At 36.8% G+C, this 15,031-nt stretch overlaps 1 protein-coding gene across 2 annotated transcripts in view; it reads left to right on the forward strand.

Annotated features, from left to right (window-relative positions):
• The window catches only part of gpsm1 (G-protein signaling modulator 1), a 33,390-nt gene that overhangs the window by 12,076 nt on the left and 6,283 nt on the right, over positions 1-15,031 (forward strand). For both annotated transcript variants that reach the window (XM_015392686.1, XM_015392694.1), the window contains exons 3-11: positions 549-684; positions 822-964; positions 2,659-2,782; positions 3,614-3,729; positions 3,915-4,070; positions 4,652-4,760; positions 4,853-4,967; positions 9,997-10,067; positions 10,159-10,317. In XM_015392686.1, coding sequence (XP_015248172.1) covers positions 549-684; positions 822-964; positions 2,659-2,782; positions 3,614-3,729; positions 3,915-4,070; positions 4,652-4,760; positions 4,853-4,967; positions 9,997-10,067; positions 10,159-10,317 — 1,129 coding nt within the window. The remainder of the gene's footprint in view (positions 1-548; positions 685-821; positions 965-2,658; positions 2,783-3,613; positions 3,730-3,914; positions 4,071-4,651; positions 4,761-4,852; positions 4,968-9,996; positions 10,068-10,158; positions 10,318-15,031) is intronic.

The following is a 15,031-nucleotide window of genomic DNA, read 5'->3' on the forward strand; positions in this document are numbered from 1 at the left end:
AATTTTTATTTTGAATTGTTAATTAATACTTATGCATTTATCTATTTTGCATACAAACAGTCATAAAACAAAGAGTCCATGATGTTGTCTTTGGGTCATACAATTGCTGTTCTGTTAAAAATGAATTTGCCCTCAAAGGTGATTACTGGTCACTATTTATTCAGATTGTACTCAGTCAGACACAAAAGGAGAATCTGAAAGTTTGAGTTACTGACATTGAAGCAAATGATAAGGATTCTTGGGCAGTAAAAGTTAACAACTACAAACAGAATATTTAGCTTGTTAGTAATCAGGCCTCCTACAGTGACTGCATCTGGTACTTCAGCAGGGGAGTGATTAAAAACCCCTTGGAGATCTGGCTTGTTACATTACAGTCTCACCAGGAACACCCGGGCCTGGTCCCTGGAATTAAGCAGATATATTTCATATGTACCATAGAAGTGTCCTTAATAAACCCTATTTGAATGCATTAATTATTTGATTTACTAATAAGGTTGTTTTTTTTTGTCCAAGGTTTTGAAAACAAAAATGTTTATTTCATTTCTTAGAACCATAGGTGACAGAATTGGAGAAGGGAAAGCAAGCGGTAACCTGGGTAACACTTTAAAAGTGTTGGGCCGCTTTGATGAGGCTGTGGTCTGCTGTCAAAGACATCTGGATATATCTCAAGAGCAGAGCGATAAGGTAAAATATTGCACCATATACTAATCGTTTTGCTCATAATAAAACAAACAATCATGCACTTTTAATGAAAAAGACTGAAACAAACCCTATATCAACACATGTGCACCAACTTGTCTGTCTTTCCTGTACTGCTGTAGGTGGGAGAGGCAAGAGCTCTGTACAACATTGGGAACGTGTTTCATGCAAAGGGAAAACAGCAGCTGTGGGGCTGCACCCAGGAACCAGGCGAGCTGCCCTCCGATGTCAGAGAGACACTGCAGAAGGCTACAGGCTTTTACGAGTTTGTATCAGTAACACATCCAACCCTTTAATCTACATAATTTACCAAACAATAACAATGTGATAGAACAGGTTAGAACATAGTTTTGAACAAGAAATGCCCATCTGCAAATGAAAGTCAGTAATTAAGCATCTTGTGATAAGCATAAAGCAATATTTAAAGTTCAATGTGGGTTGTAAAAACATTAATAAAGGACTTTAATCTGTGGGTTGATGGTTAAAGCCAAATGTTTACTCCTACTTAAAAGGCAGAAGTTAATATATTTACTCTAAAATTACTTTTTCTTTTAACAATATTGAAAGCCTGAATAATGCCATGATTATCTAAGCTCATAACACTGACTGTTTCGCAACTTTGGTGGAGAATTGTGAATCCCCAAAAAGTTGAGCCCCTAACATTATTTCCAGAGTTCCATCTCTATCTGTTCAAATAATTATTTGTATGTATAAAGAACATAGAAATGCCAAAACATCATACTAGGGTAATGACGAAGTGTTGTTAAACAGATAAAAAGATTTCTGTGAAATATGAGAATCACCTTTGAGAACGAATATAATTACACATTTTTAAGGGCCATCTTCCACAGTGGAAAATATGCTGAGCAACATGGGTTAAAAGGCAACTTAGAGGAAAAAGCTATTACTCTAAAATGTAATAAGCCAGATTACAGTTTGCAAATCCACTCAGGAAGCAGGACCTTAATTTTCCCTGTGGTCTGATTGTAAGATTAAGTGTTTGGCCACAAGGACAGCTATGAAAAGGGGAAAAAAGGGGGTTGGGAGTTAATGTTTTGTGGATGTGGAAATAGTGAAGGGACATCTTAATTCATCAAAAAGGATGTTAAAGCTTTGTCACAAACAAAAATCAGTGTTTTAGAGAGTCCATTACTGGGCAATGATTACAGTCTCATCACAAAAAAGAGCTCCAAGTAGGCTTTGAGCCAGACTTGATTGCACTATTTCTGTTAGGAGAAATGGGAAAGGATTCCAACAAACTATTAGCAATGCTTGTTGACTTTTAATTAGAAACATGTGATTATGGCTGCAACTAATGATTATTTTGCAAATTGATTTTTTTTTTTTTTTCAATAATTTGATTAATAATCGGATAGCCAAATGTTCCTTAAAGGAGATTTTTTTACGAAATTAAAGCAGGTGAAAGTAAAATGTTTCCACTCGAGATCTGGATAGAGCATATTGACAGTTGAAAAATAATTTTTATCTTAGATACAAAATTTGTATATATATTTTTACAATTTTGATATAATTACTGCTCTAAGTGGGTCGCTCTGACAGCTAATCGCCCAAACATTTATAATCATTTATAATTCATAATCGATTAATCCTTATTTCAACAGTCGATACATCGCGATTAATCCGATGATTTGTTCCAGCCCTACATGTGATGTAATTCATACAGTTTAAAAGAAATTTTTATACAATACTGAAGTAAAAATAGTTCTCATTATTTTGACATTTATGATATAGAAATATTGTATTTGATTGATGATGTAAAAATATATATTTTGTTTAGTTAAAAATAAAAATAAATTCTATACAGTGTATGCAATTATCCATTTTAAAACAGTTTGTATTAAAATAGTACTTGTTAAAAAGAATAAGACTAAATGACAAATATATGAATTGGTCAGTAATATCAGTTCAGTAATTTTACCAATGGTTGTACTTCTGCAGGATGAACTTGTGTTTGGTGAAGGAACTTGGTGATCGAGCTGCTCAGGGGAGAGCGTATGGGAATCTGGGAAATACTCACTACCTGCTGGGGAACTTTGTTGAAGCTATTAAGTTCCACCGTCAGGTAAGAGGTCCAATAGTCGACATACAGGAGCCCAATACCAGTTGTTTGCATTAAACAGTAGCAGTTAGTCACTTGGACATTCTACATCCATAAAAAAGAAACTTACTTGTTTATATGAAAACTGTTTATGTTTGATGAAATTATTGTAATGGATTTTTTTTAATCTTAAAATGAGCTGGTCTTTTTGTTAAATGTCTTGGCTTCCATTTTACATGCAAATTGTCTTGGCTGCTCAGTTTGTCTAGGAAAAGAGGAGTGATCCTGTGTAATCTGTTTGTATTTATCATTTGCATGTTTTGTTTGAGTTGAATAGAAAAAATAAGGTAAGTCTCTTTGATAAAGTATGGTTAGAATTTTATCTGAATGTGTTTTTCTCTATGACATGAAATCTGCCTTAGTGTGAAGAAAGCGTTCTACTCGCTGAAAAAAGAATGAAATTGGTTTTGTGAGGATTCATTGAAAAGTGTAGCTCAGTAACTCCCATCTTGTGTTTTCATGTCACTCATCATTAAACCTTTTGTTTCCCGTTGTGAGAAGCCATTCCCTCCTCTTTTATTTATTACAAAACTATCCGGGATCAACAGAGGGGAACATGTTGCCTGCAAAAAGAAATAAAAGGGTGCTTTGATGGATTGTTTCTGCTGAAATGCATTTTATTAAGAAAAAGAAAGGAACCCCTGATATTTGAGTTACTTTCACATATGCATTCTATCAAATCAGTTTGGTAAAGTAAAGCAATTTAATATTGAAATTAAACTTTTTTAATCATTGATTGGAGGAAATATGAAAAGTTATAAAAAGATTGAGTTTAATTTTATTTGTGATTTACAGCGGTTATCCATTGCCAAAGAATTTGGGGACAAAGCAGCAGAACGTCGAGCTTACAGTAATCTTGGTAATGCCCTGATATTCCTGGGACAGTTCAGCACTGCCACAGAATACTACAGGTAAAGACCCAGTGTAGTCTGACATCTAGTGGATGAATGTTTATTGCAGATTTGATCAATCTCAATGCATGTTCCAACACCATTTTTGCTTATTACCCTATTGCTATCTATCCATCTTGTCAATCTGGGTTTTAAGCATCCCCAGGTTTATTTCCTGACCTATTGTCTTGTTTCCTCTCTCATAGAAAAACTCTGCAGCTTTCCCGCCAGCTGAGGGACCAAGTGATGGAGGCTCAAGCTTGTTACAGCCTTGGAAACACCTACACTTTACTGCAACAGTATGAGAGGGCTGTAGACTACCACTTGAAACATCTGTGTATAGCCCAAGAACTTGACGACAGGTAGAGTTAACTGATAAAACCATTGATCATGGATGCAACTATTTGGTTTACGGAAGTAATTGTAGAATAACCGGTAGCAGGCTCTTACGCTGTCACATTATGCATTAAAAAAGGAATTATTAAACAAAGATCCACACAAAGCAAGTCTGTATGGCATGTATTATATTATGTTCCTTAAAAGGATTTTTTTTATCAGTGATGGCAAACATAACAAAAGACACTCTGAAAGAGTAAATGTTCTCAACTAATATGTTTAGGCATGTTTAACCATCTACATTGGCTTCAGCAAATTGAATGCATATGCCGGATGTTGTGTTGTTCTGCACATGTGCATCACCTGAGGGCAACTTCAGGGCTGTTCACACCCGTGTTTTTTATTTATTTCTTTTAGGTAGAAATATATTCAAAGAGCCAAATTTACTTTTTTGTCTTTAAAATGGAATAGAAATGTGGCCTCCTTTCAGTCAGCTGAAAATATTTTTGCCCTATAAGACAAAAACATTGTGTTAGGATGATTTAGGAAAAAAAAATGTTTTAGGTTGTCTATCAGAAGAAACATCTGTATGTTATTTTTTATATAGGGTTGGCGAGGGACGTGCCTGCTGGAGTCTGGGAAATGCGTATGTGTCTTTAGGAAACCACAAACAAGCTCTCCATTACGCCAGGAAGCACCTAGACATCTCAAAGGAAGTAAGACATTTTAACAACCTCAGCAGTTTAATGAAAAATGAAGCTTCTTTTCTCTGAGCAGTCTGTCTTCCTGCCTCATTCTTGTCCCACAGATCGGTGATAGAAATGGGGAGCTAACAGCAAGGATGAATGTAGAGCAACTGATGGAGGCTTTGGGAGTCAACGAGGGGGATCTTTCTCCTTCCAGTTCAGAGTTTGAAATGCAAGGTGAGCCTGAAAAGGGAATTACTACTACTTAAAAATATATATATGTATGACTGTTGCAGTTTGATCATTTATTTTCACTATTTTAAGGGAACTTTGATCTTGAATATCCAAACATTTAAGTAGATATATAGTCTTCATTGTATTGAAAAACATTTATTCTAACATGAAATATTTTTTTTTAGCTTTTTTGGTAATGAATAGGGTTCTATCTTCTTTATTAATTATGAATTAAAAACATGTTGAATTATAGTCTCACATTGTCCTTAATTAAAATGTCTTTTTATAATAGGTTAATCGTTTAAGTGACCTAATTAGATTTTAATATCCAGGAATAGGAATCTTGTTTAATTTAACAGATTCAAACCTCTCTGTCTGAACCATTTTATATGACATCATCAGAAAAAGGAAACTTTATTTTTTGCCTTGCCCTTTTAAGTTTTAAGCAGTATTTATTTACTAACATAGCCTGTCTCATGCCCTTTGTTTAAGGGCACTTCAATGTCCTATTCTGACATATAGTGAGGCTAATTTTACTAAAGAACCAATTTCCATATGAATTGGATAAAAAATGTAGATCCTTACTTAACCTTCAGATTTTTAATAGGCTGAGAACATTTCCAAACGTACTGTGTCCTACGTTTGAAGTTAAAAATATAAGCATATTAAAGAAACTATTTTGAAGATAAATTTGCTTTCTTTATATCTGCAGAAAGTCTTTCTTAATGTTCCTTAGTATCTGATTAGAATGAAGTGATCTCTTAGCATGTCAGAAAGTACTCTTTCATTTTCAATTATTTCTTGCATGTCTTTGCTTTTTAAAGCTTAATTTCTGTTTGCTTTATAAACTAGATGGAACAGATTGACCAGAAGGCCTTTAGGTACACTAGCTTTCGCTTATCCACATCAGATTCCGACCAATACAAGTTTTTATTAGGCTGATGCTGATACCCAATATTTTGAAACTAGATAAGCCGATCCCAGATTGTACTGCGGATTCTTTCTGGGTCATTCTTTATGTTGGTAGTGCTTTCTGTTTCTTTATTTATGTGATAAAAATGAAACATGATAACACGTGCCCATTTAAAGACAAATGAAGTATTTATAACCAAAGAAAGAGAAAGCAACAGACAAGAGAGCAAAAATACTTCAATGTTTGTTTCCCACCACTTGTCAAGACCTTATGTAATGCTGTAAATACACTCAGACGCCACTTTTTGATGTGGCCTCTGTCTGCATCAAAACAAAACAACTTGGACTTAATTACTTACTTAGACAAACTTTATTGTCTTTTTGTATACACCAAGTGTATACAAAATTAAATTACATTGCTTACAGCTTTTCAACAGTGCATGAGCAGCTTCCAACAGTGAAATGACCATTACCATTAATGTGCAGCAGTGATCATCATGTAAACAGTATATGAGAAAAGGAAAGTTAGTTTAAAAAAGAATAATGGTGCAAAAGGGCATCAATATGGAAAGGTTCAACACATTGCAAAATTAATATAGAGCAAAATGCAGTATAACATTGAGTTTTGTCTTATTTAAAAGTTTCACCCATGTTGGTGGTATGAAATAATGGTGCGACTGTGATGCAGAGCCCAGTTTAGAGTTTAACAGTTTAACAATCTGACAGCAGCAGGGAAAAAGCTGTTGCAGAACCTACTGGACCTGCATATTTTGCTACAAAGCCTCTTCCCAGAGGGCAGCGGGGAGAACAGTCCATGGAGGGGGTGAGAGGGGTCACAAATGATTTTACAGGCTTTGGACACGCAGCACTGGGATGAAATGTCTTAATGGAAGGAAATATGAACTGGTCATGATCCTACCCAAACCCAGAAAATATTTGAACTTAAAGGGATAGTTCGGGATTTTTGACATGAATCTGTATGGCATCCCCATCACCAGTGTCATGCAATCACACTGACTTACCCCTGGCAGCATCCTGTGAGCAGAGTTCTCGTCCAGCTTTGGTCAAGCCGAAAGTAGTCCGGCAGGTTTGCTAGACCCAGCGAAATAAAACGTTTCTCTTCCCAAAACATTATGTGTTCAAAAGAGTGATATTTTTGCATCCCAAAAACATTGTAGTGGAAAAAGTCACACGTCGTTATCACTTGGTCCTATTTTCTCTCTGTTCGTATCAGTGCGCGCCGTCATTCTGACAGCGAGCTCAACTTTTCCAGCTCAACTTTTCAGTGCTTTCAGTGATGCAGACAGCAGCTGCTGCAACTCCGACATCCTCATCAATGGAAAGGTTCTGTATCTCGGGCATTACTAAATCCCACTCGTGGCAACAGTAGCATCCACCTCTGTCTGCATTAATTCGCACTTGAAACAAGTGCACCATGATTTGTCGGCCACCCTGGATATCGCAGCTCCAGCTGTGGCTCCTGCGGCTCCGGCTTCAGCTTCCATCACTTCTCTGTCCACCCTCTCTCTTTCTGCCCGATCTAACTCCATTTGTCGAAGTTCATCGTCAGTGTACTCGGGTTCATAAAGATATCCCTTTGGCTCTAAGTGGAAGTCGATGTTTTCCTCGTCGCTCTCGTAGTCAGACATCTTCCCCAGTAGTAAACAATCGCGAATCAAACAGGTAGGCCCTAGCTGTCAGGTCATGGTGTTGCGCGCACTGATAAGAACAGAGAGAAAATAGGACCAAGTGATAACGACGTGTGACTTTTTCCACTACAATGTTTTTGGGATGCAAAAATATCACTCTTTTGAACACATAATGTTTTGGGAAGAGAAACGTTTTATTTCGCTGGGTCTAGCAAACCTGCCGGACTACTTTCGGCTTGACCAAAGCTGGACGAGAACTCTGCTCACAGGATGCTAAGTCAGTGTGATTGCATGACACTGGTGATGGGGATGCCATACAGATTCATGTCAAAAATCCCGAACTATCCCTTTAACAACCCCCCCGAGCAGTGAATGTAGTGCTGAAATTATGCCTGATCTGCTCTGCTGCTCAGCAACACTGCTTCCATTTTTCTGTGGGTCTCCTTCGGCTTGTAGGATTCATTCTCGCTGCTCAAAAAGTAGGAATAAAATTTCACGAAACCTGTTAAATAAGCAGCTCCTAACATTTAAAATGATTTTGCAGCTGTATTTAAAATAGAAATATGCAGTACCTAGGTTCTGGACCGTGAATCTGAACACTTTCTTAATTTCCAAGTTTTGCACTGTCCCGCCCTAGTAATTTCTGTCTAATGATAGCAAACAGGATTGTACAGAAACAACCGACTTGTGAGTAACTGTCAATTTGTAGTTTATTAGATACAAAAAATTATTCCAAAAATAATTGTTCCAAAAATTATAAGATCCACTTAAAGAATTTCTTTCAGTGATGCAGTTTTACCGCCGTCCATTAGAGGGTATAGCTGTTCATTCCCAATCTTTTCATTCCTAATCTGAACCTCACTGGTATTTGCAAGAGAAATAATGCCAGAGCATACAAGAACAGCATGAATCTGTCAGGATTAATCTTTATTATTTATGTATGCACTTCTTATATAGACTATCTGTTAAGCAGAGTAGATATATTACATAGTTCTCCTTCTCATAGAGTAACACCATAGATTATAGAGCTGAAGGTTTTTCCCAAGCAGTTTATCTGATTAGGACAGCTCTTCTGTCAGGGAAAAAATATTAATAACAATGCATCTCAGAAGATGCCTAATAAACAGAACTTGTCTGTAATCTAGAGGGGAAGATGCAGCAGGGTTTTGGTTAAAATAAGCTACAGGTTTATAGATGCATCGAGGCTAAAGTACTAAGGTTACTGCCTGCTCATCAAACAATGTTTTAGTCATAAAGGCTCAAATAAAGAAATCTAATGATGTACTATTTTTTTTTTTCCATTTTACTCTACATATTTAAGAAAAAATAAATTACCCTTCATGTGATTGGAAAGATCCTTTGGATACTAGAGAAAACTCAGTTTTTGAAGGAAATGGCTGCTTAACAATTAATCTTTAGTCTGTCAATAAGATTAATCCACATTAGATTAATACATTAATCAATCATTTGCATCTTTGGTTGCAAGGATCGGCCCATGCATGTCATAAAACAATGTAAAAGAAAACCAAACAAAAACAAGGTGAGCAAACAAGCAGACCAATGGAATTTCTTGGTGTGAATACACACTAAAATGCGCAGTACTGATGGATAAATGCATGGGAGTCTTTCCCACAGCTTCTATACCAAAAAGTGGTACCATGTTGAACTTGGTTATAGTCTATTTACTACACTGGTCAGCTGTAAGAAAAGACGAGGTATTGGTTAAACAATATTTTTTGCCAATTAGGAAAGATTATGGCAATTTGCTCATTAGAGAATCCACTGTTGCGTGCATGGTCGTATTAATAGAATTAGCCCTGTTCTGGTTATCATTTCTGTTTGAGCATACTGTAATAATGTAATAATAACAGACATTAAACACGTTAAAACTTGGCTACTGTTGATAAACAAAACTTCTATTTTATGCTTCATGTTATCATCTTTTCATTTTTGCCATCTGCCCAGTTAACCAGTATGTTGAATATCTAGAAAAAAATTGTCATATTAATTGTAAAACTATCTTAAGGCAAGATTGTGTCTGTGTTATGTCTGAATTGAAGCTAAAGATAACTTTTTTTAAATCAAATCAAATGATCCAAGCGCTCATGAGTTTGAGTAATGAGGCCTTGTTAAAGAATTATGCAGAAGGTGGGAAATCTGTTCAGCCTTCCTGGTCTGTATAGTGTCTGTGTTCATGAGCCCTCAGGATAGATACTCACACCCACGTCAGACATTTCTAGCTTTGGAATCATTGCTTGGCAAACAGATGCTTTTTTTCAGTTTGTTTGCCTGGTTGTCTGCCTCTTACCCACGTTGAACATCATGAGACCACTGCTGAAATTACCGTCCAATGGGGGGAAAAAAAATAAACAGATGTCAGCTTTTAGCCTTAAGGTGTTCATTTAAGACTGCGTTTCCAAAGTTCTGAAATGTCACATGCAGAGTGTTATATTTACATAACTTTTTTGCAGGAGCAAGACCAAAAATCACCAAGAGAAACAGTATGGACAGCGTAGAGCTTTGGAAGTACTCTACAGATAAGGTAATGTGTCTAATCTCTTGTGGTTTGTTGCTGCAATAGCTGTTTTCTTTTGTTTCTGTATCACTCTCTAACGTATGTTTGATTCCTGCAGAATGATGACAACCAAAACTTGGAAAATATGCAGAGAAAATCCAGGAATCTGCTGTCACAAGCTGGTAAAATGAAAGGCTACTCAGACAGTCAGTCTTCTGATGAAAGGCCCTGGTTGGACTCTCCTGTTGACACTGATGATATCACTGTTTCTGTGTCTGTAAGTAGCTGCACCTTTGCGTATGTGTTGCATATGTTCTACAACAAGCAAACAAAATTGCTAAACTAGTTAAAGATGCATGCAAGATTTTGTTGCTGGCTTCCAAAGCTGGTTTAGTAAAACTCTGACTTGCTGATATTGATTTTTTTTTTTTATCTGGGATTTTTAGGAATTATCCATAGCACTACACTTTTTTACTCAAATCATTTCTATAAGGTACAAATGGAACAACATTAACAAATTCCTACACAAAAGTAAATAATTTCTTATAACAGCCCACAGTTTCACTGCTCTCCAATCTTTACCTTTTTTTCTTTACTGAAAATCTACAATTACACTGAATGAATCTAGATTATGTTTTAAATTTAATTGAACGCTAGCATTTTTATGCCTGTTAAATAATTCTAGCATACATTTTTTTAATCTATTTCTTCAAACGCTAAGGTGTCCCATACTATAAATGTCGAGTTTTTGCTTTTAGTCATTTCAAAGAACAGATTATTTTTGTGAATGTTTTCATATATGCAATGAGAGCCTCTCTTCCAGAGCAAATATCGCTAAAAACATATGGTGATATGACCCTTTATACCTTTTTAAAAGTGATAATTTAATCAAAACTTTCACCTTGCAACAATTGGCAGAAGAACTGAAGGAAATGAATGCTGATACTTAATTTTCAACTCTTTTTGTGTTACAAGAACAGATTAATTCGTTATAAGACTGTTATTAAGAGGTGGTTTTTGTGTTAAGTGTCATTATTAAGCCTTGAATGTCACACCGCTTTAATCCTGTTGTCCTTCGGATGCACGTTTAGCACATAGTTGCTGAAGCCACAGGCGGAGCCTTATTTCATTTCAGGAACAGAACTAAAACAGCGCAGAGTGTGGTCCTATCAGCTGTTATAAGGACATCATGACCTTAAGAGACTAAAAATAAAGACAACAACAGAAAGCCACTGCCTGCACCACTTTGTTTATCTCCACTTTAAATTCCACTTTCAAATTAAGTGTGATTATTAAATCATGAACCTTTGAATCTTACTTTTCATTCAGCGTGTGTATTATGAAAACATTAAACAAACGTGGTGCCTACAGGGTAACAGTTTCCTTTTCATCAGCAGTTCGTGGGGAATCAGAATGTTTAATGAATATGCTCCATCACAGCTGTTGGGTCCTCTTAGCTTTGCAGCCCCTGCAGCATCTAATCATGCTCTGATGTGATGATATTAATTGCTGTAATCAGTTGGCTGTCAGGACTGAAAAATGTCGGAATTACAAGTCTGTCTTATTATTGTTCGTTTTAATTGAGTAGAAAATTCATTCGGATATGAATGTTCTTGCTCTTGACGATGTTGAATGGCACCCATTAACAGCCGACGGTTTTAAGGCAAGCCATGCATTTCGATGGCAAGTGATTTAAAACACATTAAAGTCCACTTAAGATCTTTCCACAACTTTGCACACTTGTACTGTAATACTGTTTTTTTACGTGAATTTTCATTTTGCATTGTGGTAATTTCTGAAACACCAGCTCTTTACAATAAAACAGTTAACGTTTATTGCTAGATTAAAGAAAAATCAAACCATTGAGAAGTACTGCCTAAAGGATATGTTTGAGACTTTGCCTTTTGGCATAAAGTACTTAACAGGTGATGATTCATGTAAAGGTCAACTGTCCTTAGTTGCTTCTACTACAGTTTGATTTTTCATATCATTTGACATTAATATGATAAAAAAACAAAACCCTGATGTTTACATGTGCATTTGACAATGTTGCACTTCTTTTGAAGGCATTTGATAATGTCCATTCACTTCATTTCCTGAAGGCAGGTTTTCACAAAAGGCAAAAACACAAAACACAAACTCTCACTTTGAGTGTGGGTTGCTTAAATGCACAAGGCAATTTCAATGATATCCATATTTAAAAACAAAAAATTGATGCTGCACTTTTTCCCCCCTAACGTAATGTAAGTAGCCATTTGTTTCTTTGAACAGACATCATGTTTTGCTCCTGCTGAGGATATTTTCATCTGTAGCAGATGGCCTAAGTATGGCATTCTTAAGCCTCTTTCCCACTGAAAATACCAGGTTAACGAGTCTTTTTCAAACATGGGTCGACCTGCTAACAATTGGCTTCTGGCTTCCTACCTATTGACAAAAGAAGCTGGGTCTAACCTCCTGTCTGGAAAGCTACGTGGCCTCTGTCCCCCCTGGGCTGTGTGTACCATGACACCATCATGCTGGGTTAGTTTTGATGTTCGCAGTGCAACAGAAATCAGGAAAGTAAACAATGGAGAGCTACATGGAAGGAAGCCAGGGTGTAGTCATTTTTCTCTACTGTTTCGCTCTTTTCTGTCTGAATCGTTCTTATCAGTGCTGCGCCATGTTTATCGAATGTAAACAGTGTTGTTTCCGCTTTATTAGATCAGAAGCGACTGCCACAATGTGTAGACGTCCGTAGGTTCCGATCAATGGTATCACGTAATTTAGCGGGTCAGTTCGGGTCTCACAGCATGCCGATCAGAGCCGATACAATTTTTACACAGATCGCTTGCCGAGTCATTTGACCCGGGTAGACACGCGTCACCGAGCTTTTCCCACTGCCACTAAAAGCCAATTGAGTTTAAATGGGGTTTTCAGCCAGTGTGAAAGGGGTATTACAGTACTATAAAAGTGATGGTAAATATTTTGTCCAGAATTGGTTGAAGCATATAAAATAAATAATTGTAAAAATATTTAATTAAAATCTTCTTCTAAATGTAGAAGTTTCTCCATTAATTTTTTACTTTTATATTGAATATTTTTTAAGCAGAATATGAATTACTTTGACTTTAATTTCCAAACAGTGCTAATTTTTAGTTTTTGTCTTTAGTTTCTGCACCGTTTTTTTTTTTTTTTTTTTTTTTTTTTACAAATTAAAATATTCGTAACAGCTGATTTTATTAGGGGGGATTAACCTTTATTCTGTGCTTCATAGAAAAAGGAAGCAGCTGCTTTTAGGATTTAAACTGGTTTAAACCTCTGAAAACCATGAAGGCCTTAACCATCTTATGCTTAAAACAAAGGACTGCATAGTTTTTATTTCCTATTTAAATGAAATGCTTTATAATAAGAGACATGTTGAAGTAGTTACAGGGTTTATGGGCACATGTCCTGCACACTTTAGGGGGGAAGGGGACACAGATTGCCTTCTAAACTGTCATTCACATTCTCATTCAAATTCTGTTTCTGGCAGCTTTTTTCCCTACTTTACTCGGTCCCTGCTGTCTGTCTCTCTCTCCATCATCACGTGTTCTTTTCTCTCCTGCCCTGTCATTGTGGCCTACTTGACTAATTGGACATCACAAAGTGGGAAGTGACGAGATCCACAGAGAGTCCATGGGGCCAAGGACACGGGACAGAAATTGCTACAAGTTGCACCTGATTAGACTTTTTAAAGAGCAAAAATGTGTGCTTCCATTCAGTTTAGCACAGTTGATTCCCCCGCTGGAATAGGCTGTTGGCAAGCAGTGTTCACATAACTACTCCCCCTGCATAAATTCTACCCCCCACCCCCCCTCCTCCCCCTTTGTCCACGATGGCTCTGTCTCTCAGCTGATAATGTGACCTTGATCGCAGAACCGGTACCCTCCCCACAGGGTCAAATGCTTAGCTTCCCATAATGAGTTGTTTTCCCACAGTGGGTGAACGAGACAAAAATGGCCTGCCAGAGATCTGCTTAGAGGGAGAAAGAGAGAGAGAGAGAAACCGAGAGAGGGAGAGGAACGGAGAGGACAAGTTAGTACGCTGTTTAGGAGAGGCCTAGAATACAGGGCTAAAAGAGTTGAAGGAATAGGAGGTGGCGCTCGTTTGAAGCAGAGAGGCAAAGATCGGAGCCTTGAGATTTGGGTGATGGCAGAAGAGAGCGAGGCGGGAGCCAGGCGTGAGTACAGGGTGATCCTGAAAAAGTGATCACAGAGGAATGAGAGATAAAGGATAACCAAGTACTGCAGCTGGTAAGATGTTTTGCTTTACTTGGAGTTATCATACTGAAGGAGAAGTTCTGGTAGGATGGTTTGAGGTGTGCATGTAACTTCATTCTTCAGAATGACAGAAAGGGGTAATTTGTAAATGACTGAAAACCAAAAATCATGTATAAGTAATAAACAACATCCCCTTAACAGAATTTTGGACCCTATTATAACGATGAAATGTTTGACTTTAAGTTTTATTTTTAAAGTGGACCATAATTATGTATTTGCTTTTATCATAACCCCTCGTTCCATGATTTTTATCCCACAAATGTAAGCAGATGATGCAGATCTTTACAAAAACAAAAGAGCCTTTCTTTCTCTCTGTGGTGGAATAGCACGGAGTGCGAACCTTTACCAAGTGAAGCCTCTGGAAAAAAACACTAACTCACTTAATTTATCAGTCTGTAATAAAACAGTATTTGCTGCCCCCTCCAAGTCGGCAGCACGTTATTTAGATCTTGCTATTTAGCTGTGCTGATGAGCTCAGCTAATCGAATATTTGGTTAATAACTGAAGCTTTCTGTCTGGGATTGAGTTATATATTACAAATCTAAACAACCTTTAAAGAAGGCTGAAAAAGCCCTTATATTTTTGCAGGATTCACTTCAAACTTTTTTTAATGATGAGAGGCTCCATCTTGTGTTAGAAACCAGGAATTACAGGGAATGTGCTTCAGTAAAAAAAGAAAAAAAAAGTTTGTGT

Source organism: Cyprinodon variegatus, unplaced genomic scaffold (assembly GCF_000732505.1).
Source record: "Cyprinodon variegatus isolate N-32 unplaced genomic scaffold, C_variegatus-1.0 Scaffold23, whole genome shotgun sequence".
In the NCBI taxonomy this organism is placed as follows: Eukaryota; Metazoa; Chordata; class Actinopteri; order Cyprinodontiformes; family Cyprinodontidae; genus Cyprinodon; species Cyprinodon variegatus.